General features: G+C 35.7%; 2 protein-coding genes across 7 annotated transcripts in view; both read right to left on the bottom strand.

The window, feature by feature from the left end:
• LOC147871487 (ryanodine receptor-like) overlaps positions 1 to 1,615 on the bottom strand; it is a 17,328-nt gene extending 15,713 nt beyond the window's left edge. For all 4 annotated transcript variants that reach the window (XM_087361120.1, XM_087361123.1, XM_087361122.1 and 1 more), the window contains exons 1-2: positions 1,484 to 1,615; positions 327 to 535 (exon numbers count right to left, since the gene is read on the bottom strand). In XM_087361120.1, coding sequence (XP_087217246.1) covers positions 327 to 475 — 149 coding nt within the window. In that variant the 5' untranslated portion in view covers positions 476 to 535; positions 1,484 to 1,615. The remainder of the gene's footprint in view (positions 1 to 326; positions 536 to 1,483) is intronic.
• On the bottom strand, positions 1,562 to 12,523 carry LOC147871488 (ryanodine receptor-like). Of its 3 annotated transcripts, none has more exons than XM_087361116.1 (8): positions 12,059 to 12,522; positions 9,385 to 9,567; positions 7,360 to 7,531; positions 6,772 to 6,942; positions 5,625 to 5,768; positions 4,536 to 4,633; positions 2,802 to 3,004; positions 1,562 to 1,694 (listed from the first exon to the last, which is right to left on the bottom strand). In XM_087361116.1, exons 3-7 carry the CDS (start codon positions 7,416 to 7,418, stop codon positions 2,802 to 2,804), a joined length of 675 nt encoding a protein of 224 aa, XP_087217242.1. In that variant the 5' UTR covers positions 7,419 to 7,531; positions 9,385 to 9,567; positions 12,059 to 12,522; the 3' UTR covers positions 1,562 to 1,694. The 3 variants fall into 3 exon arrangements, with proteins under 3 accessions (XP_087217242.1, XP_087217243.1, XP_087217244.1); XM_087361117.1 differs by lacking the exon at positions 1,562 to 1,694 and adding an exon at positions 2,566 to 2,696 and having other exon boundaries at positions 12,059 to 12,523; XM_087361118.1 differs by lacking the exons at positions 1,562 to 1,694; positions 2,802 to 3,004; positions 4,536 to 4,633; positions 5,625 to 5,768 and adding exons at positions 11,125 to 11,191; positions 11,865 to 11,970 and having other exon boundaries at positions 6,804 to 6,942; positions 12,059 to 12,520.
• Positions 12,524 to 15,199: the final 2,676 nt, after the last annotated feature.

Here is a 15,199-nt window from a genome sequence, read left to right on the forward strand (position 1 = left end):
CCTAATCCTGCACTTACCTCAATATAACACAATGACTTCCTTATATTTTAACCCTAAAGATGGAGGCAGCAGCATGTTCTCCTGGTATATGACCACAAAACTCAATAATCTCATGAATGTTTTGTTACGCACATATTCCAGTATCCCTTATTAGGTTGCTGAATGTATTCATTATGAGAGCAAATCATAATAAACAGGATTGACTTATTTTACAAACTTGCTTAGTTTTAAATTACAGGCCTGAATGGAAAATTTAACTCCTAAATTTTAAACTAGCTAAATTGTACTGTATAATGTAAAATCAATATAAGTTTTTGATAACTTACTTCAGTGTCTGTACAGCAAGTTGGGAGTCATAACGTTTCTCAGCTGGTGGCAACCTCTCAAACTGAATGAGACACGGATGGATCTTTCTCACGCCATCTCGTCTTTCGCCATATTGCCAGCCAGCTTCAATGTTGTTCGTAGCCCACATTTCATGAATGTTTTCTGCTAGACGGTCTCTTATACTCTCCACGTAAGTTGGAAGTGTTACCTAAAACAGAAAGGAAATTGTTTTACAAAAAGACAACCAGAAAAAGATGCATAAAATTGTATCTAATAAAATTTAATCGCTATAACAAATCGTCATGCAAATTACCATCACATGTAGCTGTATAAACACTTCAAGCTTTCTGCACAGTACAAAGAGCTTTATTTTATTTGACGGATGAATAGGGGAAGTAGTTTCTTGTGTATACTGCAACACAGAGTTCACTTACAATCTGTTCTAGCCTGCGTCCACACCTTAGCTATATAATGTAATGTTTTAGAATACTAAATTTATCTACAGAATAAAAATTCCCAGCACAGTGTGTGTCGTCTTATATGACAGAAAAGCAGGACATAACGGATGATGCTATGTCCCGCAGAAGAATCTACTCTTATGGGTATTTAAATATTCTTCTAAAATGCAGCCTATTGTAACGTTTTTAAATGTTCCTGTAATATTTCTCTGTACAAAGAAAATAAAGCTTCCTTCACAGCATTTGAAAAACCAGACAAAATATATCCTTTTCTTCTTATCAGAAGGTAAAACACATGCCGGCGCAGTGGCCACGCGGTCTGAGGCATGGACCTCGTGCGCCTGGCCGCTGCAACCATGAGTTCAAGTCCCACTCAAGGCATCGATGTTTGTCTGCGTCTTAAAAATATAATTATGAGAATGGCCAATAGAATATTTTACTACTTTTAACTGCAATCTTACATTATTAATAATTATTACATACAAGACATGTGAAGTAACAGATTGAGAAATGTACTAACAACAACCTCTTCTAATACACAAATAATTAAGCACTGTTGATAGCTCATGTACCAAAATGTGTATATTGTAAATCATATATGTTAAAGTACTAATAGTTCAAAATAAAATACACCTGAAATCAGAAAATGTACCACAGAAATATTTGAATATCTAGTAATTAACTAGCAGTTCACTTACAGCTGTAGTGTCAACGGGTGTTGGTACAAAGGCAGTATCATCTTCCACAGGCCAAGGTCCAGAAAGAACAACCTTATTAAGGTTTCCAAAGTAAAAGCATGGATCAATTGACAACACTTGCTGGGGCAGTAAACTTTCAACCAGTGGCGAGAATTCCTCAGGAGGAAAGTACTTCGAGCGGCCGTGGTCACCACCGAGAAGAAATCGGCAGCTAAAAATTGAGAAAAAATGGTGCAACTACCAAGATCTGTTCTTGAAGACAAATATCTTTAACAATGGGTAATAAAGATACGCTGTTCTGCATTATTGTTACATAAAAGGTATGAATCCATCTTACAAATGGAAGGAAAATGATATAATTCCTATATTTATTGTGTGGTATGCCCTAAAAACACAACAATACTTACAATACAGTATGTACATTTTCCTATTTTCTGGCGTATGGGACTTGGGGCTTGTGTTAATCTTTGTTCTTCACATAATGGATTACTTTTATTTCAAGAATAAACCCAATTTAAAAGATGAATTTACAGTTCTGATAGAGTCTATCACATTAATAGTAATAAATGTGCGTATCTCTTTCTGTAAAACACAAATTTAAAATTTAGTATGTAACAGAAACACAGATTAAAATTCCATTGAAGTTAAATTAGACATTAAAAATATGGAAAGGTAAATTGCATGGAAAATTCACAGTAACATAAAAACTACAATGATTAATATGTAAATAATTTCTATAAACATATTTATAAATACTGAATACTGTACAGCACAGACATGGTATTAAATAGACAAGTCACAAATGAAAGATCATTAAGACTAATGTGAAGATATGGGCAAATACTTTTCTCTGTATAAAGAGCAGAAAGATTTCCTATTACAGAAATGAGAATACAGTAAAATCCCAAATATCCACGTGCAGATTATCTACGCATTACTTTGCACTTTTTCCGTAAACGAAGACACACGTCAACTAGGCTCTCAACCTTCTCCTGGACTGCACTACAAAAACATTGCACTTCTAAAAGAACTGGGGTAGCTTAGTCAGTGTAGTGACTGACTACGAGCTGAATGAACAGGGTTCAATTTCCAGCAGGGGAAAAAGATATTTTCTCTTAGTCTCCATTTCCAGACAAGACTCTGGTACCTGCAGCCCTTTCCCTAGGGGTAAAGTCACCAGAGCGCGAAGCTGACCGCTCCCCTCCATCTAGTGCTGAAGGCAAGAAAAGAGTGGAGTTAAGTAAGTACCAAGGAGACTGTGAATGTTTGAAATACACCAGTGACAGAGTAATGTCCAACACTTTGAGATTAAATATACCTAAGTTTGGATAGAGCAGCTAATTACTGGAAAGAACATGCCATCATCCAAGTTAAAATTCCCGAATGACCCTTTCACAACGCGTCCATTGAATGTGAATGTTATGACTGGAACTGTCAAATCCAGTGCACAGCCAATCACATCATCACCTTTCCTGATGTAAGGTTCTGTTGCTTCTGGTATCACAACAGTATTTCGGCCACCTGTACAGAACAAATATTTGTTAGAATTGTTGGTATACAATTATGAATATTTTATAGTGACAATAATAAATGGTCTTTGTCTGTAAGAGAGTAAAGGTGCGTATGCAATCCCAGAGAACGTTAATTGCACATTCTGGCCATATGCCAGACAGCTGTTAACATAGGTTTGAAATATGATGTAAAAATTAACTGTCAACCAGTACTGTACATTTCAGGTTTATAGAAGGATATAGTTCAGTTGCAAGAATTTGAAATTTGATTACAGAAAGGAAATTGAAATCTTTGGGGGGGGGGGCACATGCACGCATGCATGCGCACACACACACAACATTCATTTTGAGTGTTTCTAAATTTCAAAATAACATGTTTCTGCTGTCAGAATTTACTATCATATTAGGAGTTTCATGACTAACAAAATATGCACATTCTTTTATGTGAGATGGTTAATACAGCATCCTAGTCTATCATGAGTTCAAGTTCATAATGTTATGGCAAGTTCTCCATATATTGGAGCACGAGAAGCTGATTATTTACCATCAATCTTCCGCGTATATTTCAGATTAGAGTCCTGAAGAGCTGCTTCTATGCAGCTATGTAGGCCATAGTGCTGTCCTACATAACATACCTATACATTTTATTTTGTTTTCAGTCAATTGATCAAAAAATGGTGTCAGTATTAATGTAACGTAACAGTCAGAATAACTGCTTCATTAAAATAAAATGCAAGTTCTAGGTCATGAAGACGATTCCTGAAACAACCTGCAGTATCAAATTTTTGCTTCGTAGTCTGGAAGCAGAATGTGTGTAGTTGTTGTTCTGTGGGGTCCAAAGTTTAACAGATCTGTTGCCACACGGAGCGTACTTCTTGACATTTCACATTTAAAAGCCAAGAGATAAGACATTTCTGGGCTTGCTCATAATTCAGCACAATATTATCAAGAGTTTCTTTGGTTGTTACATGTCTTTTTGAGGTTTTTGTTTTGTCCAACACTGATCCTATTACATGAAACTTTGCCATTATCATGCAAATTATAGGTGTGGAAGGCACTGTACCTCCAAAGAAATTTCTATGAAACCTTCTTTAACATTCTGGCTCATGCTTTAAAAAAGGTACTCTATATGAATACAGTTTGTTCAACATTGTATTTCATCACACTACATTCTTATCATATGCACAGACGAATCCATATTTCAAAAAACGGTAGTACATCGTTCTCAATTTGTGGTAATTTTTCTGGGAAGAAACAGATAGCCTATCAAAGCTCTTGGTCTCATGATAAACTGAAGTCCCTGAATGAGTCTACCTCCTCTCAGGATTCTCTGAACAAAGAAAATGTTTCAATGCTGTTTTCAATTTCCCTTTAACTACATGCGAGAAATCCTTTCGAGAACTTACATTTTGGCCTTTTCATATTAATTTTTATCAAAACCAAGCCATTAATCCATCTCACCTACATGCACATTACTTTACGTATGTGGACCTCATGTAACATGATGTATGAAATCTGGAATATGATTTATGTGTTCTTACCCATCCAAAGGCTTCCTCCATCAAATCCATAGGAATACAAGTCATCACCAGTACCATTGCCACCCCATTTCTCACCGCCACCTGGGTAGGGTATATACCTGTATATAAAAAAAATCCACAGTCGTAATTAAATATTTAAAGAACCAAAATGCATCTGAGACCTTCAAATTGTTGTAGATACAATGGAATTTAGTTTCAATTATTTATTAACATGTACAAAACGCATAACCGCTGTCACATAATAAGTTCAAATACAAAGCAAGTGTAGTGAAAATAAGTAAGTAATAACTTTATATTTATATTTCTACGTATCATTTGAACTTATAATATATTATCAGCAAAAATAATGAGCCTCATTACAGGAAATGTGACTTCTAACAGACCTGGTACTGCTCCAAGTGTTCTGAACAGAGTTATGATAATGAACAATAAATGTAATGTAATGTGGTCCGCAACCCAAATGTCAAGTCCGAAACTGCAAGAAACTCTTATCACCCAGGGAGCAGCTTGCTAGAGATGAAGGCGATGCTGCGCGCGTCTACGTATCTACGATGGTTTTTCATCAATACCATATGCGGACATATTCTCTACTGTCTGTAGCAACCATCCACCACGAACACCCCCACGTTGGAATCTGGGAACTACTGCCTCACAATAACATCGGACCAATTCATCAGTCTGCCTTCATATGGAGTTTCTGAACATTTTCTTTTTTCTTTTTCCATAACATCATTATTCTCCAGATCTAGTCCCTGCAAGTTACTGTTTTCAAGAATGAAACCCTCTTGAAGACATGTAAGTTCTATCAAGCACAGGAGGTGGCACATCAGGTCACAGGAATTCTTCCAGCAGTGACACAGTCACTCACTATTTTGAATGTGTGACCATGATAACTAGGAAGCTCACATGGGAAACAGTATATGAATGTTCTGACCATCTCCCACACACATATAAATACGCAGAAGGAAACGTACATTAAGGCACAAACATCACACAGATGAACGTCAATTCATGGACTAATACACGATATCTATATTTTCAATGTGTATTAAGAATGCACAGAACACGTACAGTAATATTCACTCTTACCCGGCAGAGTTTGCCCAGCCAATCCTAAGACGTGGCATCATATGGGTTGTCTGTTCAACATGGTCCACTGTTACTTCAAAATACCACTTCTGGTACATTGAAGATCCTTTCACTCTTCCCACAAAGATGTTTGGTCTCCTCACACTGGAGGTACAAAAGGTTTCAATTATGTATCATAACCTTAACATAAAATTATCAATTATTAAACATTTTATAAGGAATTACATTTTATGTGGAATCATAAGTCTAACTTTTTGATCCATGGGATGTTGTTATTTTTTTATTTAGTGTTCTGTCTGACGACAGGTCCATATGAACAGGATCCTTCAATCCTTTTCTCGGACTGGGACCTGTTCATATACGTTCTTGGCAGATGATCCAGAAGTGGTTTGCCATTGCCTTCTTCTGTGTGTGAATGGAGTAATTGTTGGGATGCCACGGAGGAAAACTCCGTGTTGCCTAGACCACGGCCTTGCCCAACACAAGTTATAAATTCGAACCCGAGACCCCAGGATTACAAGGCCAGCTTTCTAACCGCTAGACCACCGTGGCGGAGTTGTGAATGCAGTAAGAAATATTTTTGAGTATCCATGTATTTTAATTATTCATGCATCTTATCTTCATTAGCCTGGATAATCAGAAGTTTACCACAGCAAATTAATGCTTGTACATTTTTAAATTTCCTTTCAAATTTTTATAAATAATTATTGATCGAATAAAGATGACATTAATTCAGACATTTACGTACAATATAAGTTCAGACTATCCTATAAAAATTAAATATGAAATACGGCCCTTTGGTCTCATTTTAATTAAGTTCTTTATTATTAGTGTGCTGCTTCAACATCCAAAAGGCCTATTACAGATACAGCACAATAATAAATACAAGAAGGTAACAACATATAGATTATACGATTAAATATAATTTTAAAGCTATCTCAAAGCTACAATTAACTTTTATCATACACGAATACAGAATTTAAATGTTGCATTATCAGATTACTGGCTTGATGATTCAGCAATGATCGTACTACTGCAATGCACGGCCAAATGAATTGTGCGTAAGCCATGATGCAAGGACAATAAAGGTTAAGACTCTCCCTCACTCATTCATTTTCCTTGTTGCAGTACATCAGAAGACACATACGTGATGAAGTCGGTGAAGAGAGAACCGCACTTCCGAATCACACGGGCCATTCTAGACTCTTCTTCTTGACTACGGCTGAAGTCTAAACCATCATCCATCTTTCCTTCCTCATGGAGTACAGCTTGCTTTTCCTCAACTTTACCAACTCCTTTCTTTTTTTGTCTCGTATGACTGAAAGAAAGAAAGTGCAGTATTGGAATAAATATTTTATAAAAATTAATTTATCTTAGTGTGAATGCTAGGCTGTGACAGAATCTGCTATAAATATTTTACAGCTTATTTTATTAAACTTCATATTAGTGCAATGATTCTATGGTGTCCTTAACAAGATTTTTTCTTTGAAGAAACATTTTAAATTTTGCTTCTGAACAGTTTCAGTAAGATAGTATTTGGTTTCTCCATAACTGCATGTTACAATGCCACATTATTATTCATTGTGCAATGACTGTCAGGTAAAACTACAACTCTCTTTGTCAACACTTATTTAATATAATATAATAATTTCAAATTCTTATGTTACAAATCTGGTAACTTGAAAAGTAAACACCTTATGACCCAATTTAGTTGACGGACGATACGTATACTGACCTTGTACAAGAGCCACAGCCCTGAATCTGAGTGCTGCACAATGACAGTACTGTCACCATATTTGATGATGGGAGCTCCGATCACTTCTAGATCCTTTTCTTCCAGGACCACTTTTAGGTCATCCTTCTCTTGTCGCAAGCAGAAAGTGGACGTGGCAAGTGTAGCATCATCTCTGCGTGCAAAAATGTTACATGCATTTTTCCAAAACAGAGATGAATATACTCTCATCCTAACTTTCAAAGCAAAAGCTATTTAACACCAGTTGCCCAGCTGTTCTGTTCAAGAGTGTACGATATTACAATACGTGTAAACTCATTAAAATCATTTGTTTTCTAATTGAGAGAAATTGGAGAAAAAACTGTAAGTCATAAACCTATAATAGTAAGGATATTTTATACTTGAGTTGTAGTAAATCTTTGCAAGACTGTTTACTCTTGGGGTCCTTCTAGTTAAATGTTATAAGGTTTATAATTACTGATGGGTCAGGCGTTGTATATAATGCATGTAGGCCTCAATCTCATGTAATGTAGAAATGAAACTGCTTCAGATTCTGAGGAACAAAAACTAAAACATCATTACCACCTCTGCCCAAGTTCTGTTTATATGAGCATATGCACAGAACGACTGTAAAGTCATGCAACCCATTCCTGACACACATTCTATTCTAAAAAAAAAAAATTTAAGCTGAAATCAGAAAACAAAGAAAAATATATTTTATATTATATGTTGCTAATGTCCATTGTGTTCGGTGATGCACGCACTCAGGCTTTCGCTCAAATTTAATGAACTACAGTGTAGAGTTCCTGTTACAGAAAAAACAGTTCACCAAAAACAAGAAATTGTCAATTTCTTCGGCACAGGAGAATCTGGAAATCTAATCATAAACTCATGCTGGCCATGTTAAGTAAGAACGAAATGGTCGAACACTTTCTGCACTTCTGAAGAAATTATCCTTGCACTTCAACTGCTGTAAGGCATTAAAAATATATTAAAATTAGCCATCAATCACAAATATAATATTATTAAAAGATTAAAATATCATTTTAAGTTCCCTATCGAGTACTCGATTTACATGTGGAACTTACACGACATGTTTCGGCCATATATAGCCATCATCAGGTGTTATGTATTTAAACTTATCACTGAATTACTGATTTTTTTACTGATTTTAATGATTTTTAGTCTTTATTTTCTTATGATGTTCTTGTCCTTTATATTGTTTCTTCATTCGTTGTAGTATCACAGGTCACTAATATGTTTGTAGTTTTTCGTATTTCGGTAACCAGCCATGATCCAATACAGTACAGTACATCTCCGATCTCTCATAATACTGATACGATATTACTTCTTGGTCCATATACAAAACATTGACATCACTACGAAATACGAAATACAAACATATTAGTGACCTGTGATACTACAACGAATGAAGAAACAATATAAAGGACAAGAACATCATAAGAAAAATCATTAAAAATCAGTAATTCAGTGAAAAGTTTATATACATAACACATGATGATGGCTATATATAGCCGAAACATGTCGTGTAAGTTCCACATGTAAATCGAGTACTCGATAGGGAACTTAAAATGATATTTTAATCTTTTAATAATATTATATTTGTGATTGACGGCTAATTTTAATATATTTTTAATACTATATAAATCACAATGACGCATCTACAATATCTTATGCTGTAAGGCAACTGACGGACTAGTGCGAGGAGGTTAAAACATGACGTGCCATGTGTGGGCCTTGTACACCCACAGCAGTATTGTGTTTTTATTAATCCAGTTAAATTGTATTGAACTGCAACCATCAGCAAATATTTTAATATGGGTTATGTGACTTCTCAGTTGCCAGCCATCTCTACTGGCAGTAGAATCCAATGGTTCAACACTGCTAATGCAAATGTCAACCACTGGATACAACCCTGAGCCAGTTCCAACTTCACAACGTATTTCTGTAAAATCCATACTTCTCTTATTCTATGGTTATGCTATTTATCTTCCATAGTTAACATACTTTCTTACTAGGTAGAGCTCATTGTTCTCATTAACTCCCAAGTATCGAACAGTAGTGAGGTGGCGGATCCTCATCGGATGATACCAGTTGATGAAGCCGCCTGCCCATTTGGTTCTTGCCAATTCCAGTCGCCACAGCGATCTAGCTTGACTCATTACACTGCCGCCCCCATGAACAACAATGCTGAAAAAAATTAACAATTAATTGCATACAACAGATCGCCATGGCTGTGCGTTCTATGATATGTGTGGTTTTGGACCATTCAGACTGGAATCACAGGTTTCAATTCAGGTTGAAGCATGTTTCTAAGTACATAACACACAAAAAAAAACAATTTCTGTGTTCATTTCCACGTGTGTCTGCCAACGGAGTGACTATCACGTGGCCACTCTTTGTCTTCATACCCCAGATTTCTGTTACAGACTTGTACTGGCTACACAGAATTACCATACCAGCTGTTTAAAAATTTAAATTGACCATCACAAACCTAACACTTTGGACATGAAGGGTAAATCCCGTTTTCCTAAATAATCAATTTCTAACACAATTATTTATTATTAAGTGTTCTGTCTTACGACAGGTCCATTGCTCTGCTCAAAAAGAGCTCTCCAGTTGTCCCTATTCTCGGCTTCTCGTTTTAATTCCTGGAACGTCATCTTCTTTCCTTGTTTCAGATCGTCGGTTAGCTGTATCAGTCTTCTTCCCAGTCCTCGCTTTCCTTCAACCTGGCCTTCGATGATATCACTCAGTAATCCATTCCTTCTCATAATATGTCCCAGCCAGTTAGCTTTCCTTCGTGTAATCGCCTGCAGAATGCTTCTTTGCTCGTTGACTCTCCTCAATACTTCTTCGTTGGTCACTCGATCCGTCCACCTGATCTTCTCTATTCTTCTCCAACATCACATTTCAAAACTCTCCAGGTATTTCTGTTCCTTCTTCCTGAGTGTCCAAGTCTCTGCTCCATACGTAACACTTCACTAGTTTCTTCTTCATCTCCGAGCCCAACTTGCTAGTGAGAAGTATCCTCTTCTTGGCGAAAGCTGCCTTGGCCATGGCTATCCTTCCTTTTACTTCCTTGGTGCATACGGCGTCCGTCGTGACTATGCTTCCCAAGTACTTGAAATGCTCCACATTCTCCATCTGTTGGTTTCCAATTACAACGTTCAATGGTTCTGCTCTCGGTGCTATCCTCATTACCTTTGATTTTTCAATGTTGATTTCCATTCCATACTCTCTACCTGTTGCTGCGTGTACAGGTTTTCGATTAGTCTTCTATCTCTCCAATCAATTCCAATTCTCTGTAGGATCCTCATTAATTTCTTCCATTTTACTCGATCGAAAGCCTTCTTCCAGTCGATGAAGCAGGCACATACTTCTTCCTTCCTTCTTCCTTGACATCGAGCTAACACAATTAGAATGAAAAAATTTAATTATAAAAATTAAAAATATTCCAGTGAGATCTGATAATTTCAAGATGAGTATGAAGATGGTTGTTTCTTGGATATAGCACCATGTAATATGGTATATATCAACCAACATTTCAGAGGAGCTTATTGCCTGCATCATCACTCTGATGACGGAGATGGTAAGCTCCTCCGAAATGCACGTCTATATCTGCAAGACTACACGACGCCACATCCCAGCAGATAGCCATCTTCTTTAAAAACAATCCCTTTCTAAACATATAAAGGACCACACCTCATAACTGTATTTCATCCCTTCCAATAACACAAATCTTACTTTTGTCCAGGTTGATCGGTCCAAGTAGATGGAATGGTGAGGCATTCATCACCCCCCATGGAAGAACCTTAACACATCACCACCAAAGACATAACCTGAAATATAAATGTGCATTGTTTCAGTTACGCATCTTGCTTCAGATAGCACTAAACCATTCAGTTTCCGTTAACAAATACAACCTATAATAATATCATCTAAATGTATATGCTGAGCAGTCAGTTTTGTGTAACTACATGCATGCATCCCCCCCCCCCCACACACACACACACATACATATATAACAGTTGTCATGTCCACAATATAATACAACTATATTTTAATGGAGGTTCATAATATCATAAAGCAGAATCTCTTCAAGTTAAGAATCAGACTTCAAAGTTATTTTTGGCATTGATCTACTGAGGTAACAACTTCTATATTGTCATTGAAATCACATTTACCAACTTAAATGAAGCGATCAATTTGAAGTATAAAATTTAAAACTGGCAGTAAAACGAAGCATTTGTTGCAACTATAGATTTTAAAGTGACAATGTTGTTGTTTTTTTGGGTTGTGACATCAAGAAGACTCATAGGAAGACACCAAATTTCAAACACAGTATGTTTCTCCAAATCACTGTTATCTACCTGAGTCCACAGAGCACCACAACTTGGAAGAACAACACCATCATCTTCTATCTATACTTTATAGTATGCCTGATTATAATTACTCTCTAGTGAGCTGAAGTGCTGTATACATACCTACATACTTCATCCTGCTGATACCAGTTCCATACGGTTGCACAGACCAGTGAGACACGTGAAAAGATGCGTTCACCACAGACAGGTCATTTTCTTTAGCTGTTCGCTTTAAAATGGCAAGAATGAGACAATTACAGGTTTTATTCCAACATTACGGCCAGGTTTTAAACCAGGTGTGGGAATATCCAACTTACCATCTTACTTCCCTCTAAAAGCATCTTTCAAACAAATGTTTTGCTCCTTCTACCAACTTCTTCCACTTCCCAACCAGTATCTCAACTTGTAATTGTAGCTCTGCTGCAAAGTTTCGGTCAGCATTGTTCAGCAGTTTCTGTGTTGTTATCATTTGGCTGCAGTGTTTCAATATCATCTTGGAGAGCCTGTATAAAATTTATACAGACTCCACTGTATTTTCTGTTTTTGTCTTACTATTCTGTTATAAAATTCACAGCTACAATAATTAATTTATAAGGGTGTAGGATAGAAATCACCAACATTCTTCTCTCTGTAATACAGCCTCTTCCTTCAGTAACAGAAACTTGTTCAGCTGATCGTAAATTTGATTATTCTTATGAGAGTTGAAGACTCATCACTGTGATCACAAAATCCTGTTATATATTCTGAGTCACTTCAAAACAGAAGTCATTTAAAGAAATAAATATCAATATAATTACTCCTTTATGCCACCACATGTTCTTGTACTTGTGTCGAAAGTTTTGAAGTGCATGTATATTGCATGAAATGTTCGAAATAGTTCTTACTTTAAGTCCTCCACACAAGGGAAAGATAACACACATAAATTCAACAAATGCTCAAATAACGTCACATTAACTTGCACGACCTCGCAATATATGACAGAAGAAATGCAGTGGACAGAAACGATACAGAATAGTTACGCCATTTTCTCGTACACAGGGATGGCAACATCTGAAAAGCAGCGGACACATCCCGCCATCGCGGGAGAATGAGGGATATTCGATTATCATTCTTTGCGCACTGTAACAGACTCTGCTGCCATCTACCGACCACGGATCTGAAGTAGATCTACGTCGAAGCACACTCCGTTGACCTGCTGTGTGAAATGCTGCCTGCAATACCTCACGTACTGTAATATATGTATGCCAGTAGTTTCTTAATAGGTTTCCCAAACTGTCTCCTTCCTTTACATTTCTGGATCAGAACTTTGTATTTCTCATATGCCGCATATATGTTCCATGATCGCCTATCACATCCTTCTTAATTCAACTGCACTAAAAGTTTTAATTACAAAATAAATTAAGAAGCTTCTTATTATGTAATTGTTCCCAGTATTCTGTTACCGGATCTCTTCTAAAATCTCAAACATATTCCAAGACCTGTACTCTCAAACTCTCTTCTCTTTTATGAGAGACCAAGTTTCACACCCCAAAAAACAACAGGCAGAAAGACTCTTGCATACATACATACATCTTTATTACATTCCATGGATCCATAACTTAGTCAGATGACAATAGGATGTGGAATAAGTCGTAATAATAATACAATACATGTTATACAAATACAAGTCATATAAATGTCACAAAAATACAAACAAAGGATAAATTACGACTTACTTTTAGACATTAGGGATTCATCGACAGAGTAAAAGGATTGTGTAATTAAGTATCTTTTCAATGCTGATTTAAATTGTGCCTTTTTATTTACAAGACTTGTGAGATTTGATGATAGACTGTTGAAAATTGGTCTATGAAGCAGATTTTTATTCCTTGTGTTGACGTGGTGTATAGTTTGAAAGAGTTCTTGGTTATTTACAATAAAGTTCATTAACAAGAATATGTATTCACATGGAAGAGCTAAGATCTCTAATCTCTTAAATAGACTTCTACATGAATTCCTAGGTCTTACACCAGCCAATAACCTAACAATTTTCTTTTGTAAAGTGAATATCTTTTTGATGTTTGATGAATTTCCCCCCAAAATTATTCCATATTTCATTAAAGCGTGGAAATATGCAAAATATACTGATCTGAGTGTGTCAGTGTTGCTGACATGCAACAGAGATCTAACTTAGGTATCAGTTTATCAATATGATTAGTCCAATTTAGGTGATTATCAATTTGCAAACCAAAGAATTTTGTGTTTATTGACTCTTGTATATACTTCCCACTATAACCAATACTTAAAGCAAATTGTGGAGAGTTATTTGTTATAAATTTTATTAGATTTAGGGCCAGTTTGTTAGCAGTAAACCATCTACTCATTATGAGACAGAACTGTTTAATGTTGAACAGAAATCATCAAAATTTTTATTTGAAATTATGACGCTTGTGACATCAGCAAATAGTTTAATAGTATGTACTCTTTGCACAGAGAAAATAAAGTTAATTTACAAAAGGGAGGTGTGTATGTCTGTCCTAGCCACTTATTTGTATATTTGAAGTCTATAAAAAGTGGATGTATTTTGACAAACTATTATATTTGAAGTTTCATTAGATCCATCTACTAATTCTAATTTTCATTACCAGCTGACAATAATAACAACCATTTCATATAAACACCAATATACATTATGAAACATAATTGACAAGAATCTCACTAATTATTCCTCTGAACAAAAAACATTCTGGAAAAGACTTGTAAGAAATAATTGGATACACATTTTTATGTAAATTTAATTTTCTGGTAAATTATCAAATACATAAAAACATAAGACGCGTAACTTGAAAATGTCTATAGAAGTTGCTTACACTATCACGTGTTCTTTGTCATGTATCTTTTTTGATTCATAAAATAAATATGTCATGTGGAGATTATGTTATCTGTCAATATGTCCATTCAAATGCTTTATGTCAAAAACTGCTTGGAAGATTCTGATGGCTGAATTCCAATGTTTGGAGTTTCCAGCAAAAGTTGTCTTCAGAATGTAATTCTGGTTATCAATCATTTTAATATTATTTCTACTTTACACAAAACAAAAATTAAATTTTCCTAGTAGCTTATCATATAAGAAGTTTATGCACGATGTAATACGTACTTTCCACTAAGTTCTACACCTCTTATTAGAACTATTTTATATAGTATACATTTTATTAAAAAAGCACAGGTAATAATTGATGTCACTAGTGGAATAAGTGTATTATATCTAGTGCACAGGAAACTCAACTACCATACTTTAGGTCCAGTTAAAGTTTAGTTTTAAATTTTGGATTTCAATAGCTGAAAATTACCAACACAGTTCAGTTGACTATGAATCCATTAATGAAACATTATCACTGCTCAGTCAGAGACTTGAGGTGAGTAATGAAAGGGCAATGGCTGCAAATGAGGCACATAAATTAATGGATGTCAAGCATGGA

This window comes from Zootermopsis nevadensis, unplaced genomic scaffold (assembly GCF_977971745.1).
Source record: "Zootermopsis nevadensis isolate Lab colony 2312 unplaced genomic scaffold, Znev_1.0 Znev_ptg000052l, whole genome shotgun sequence".
Lineage (NCBI taxonomy): Eukaryota > Metazoa > Arthropoda > Insecta > Blattodea > Termopsidae > Zootermopsis > Zootermopsis nevadensis.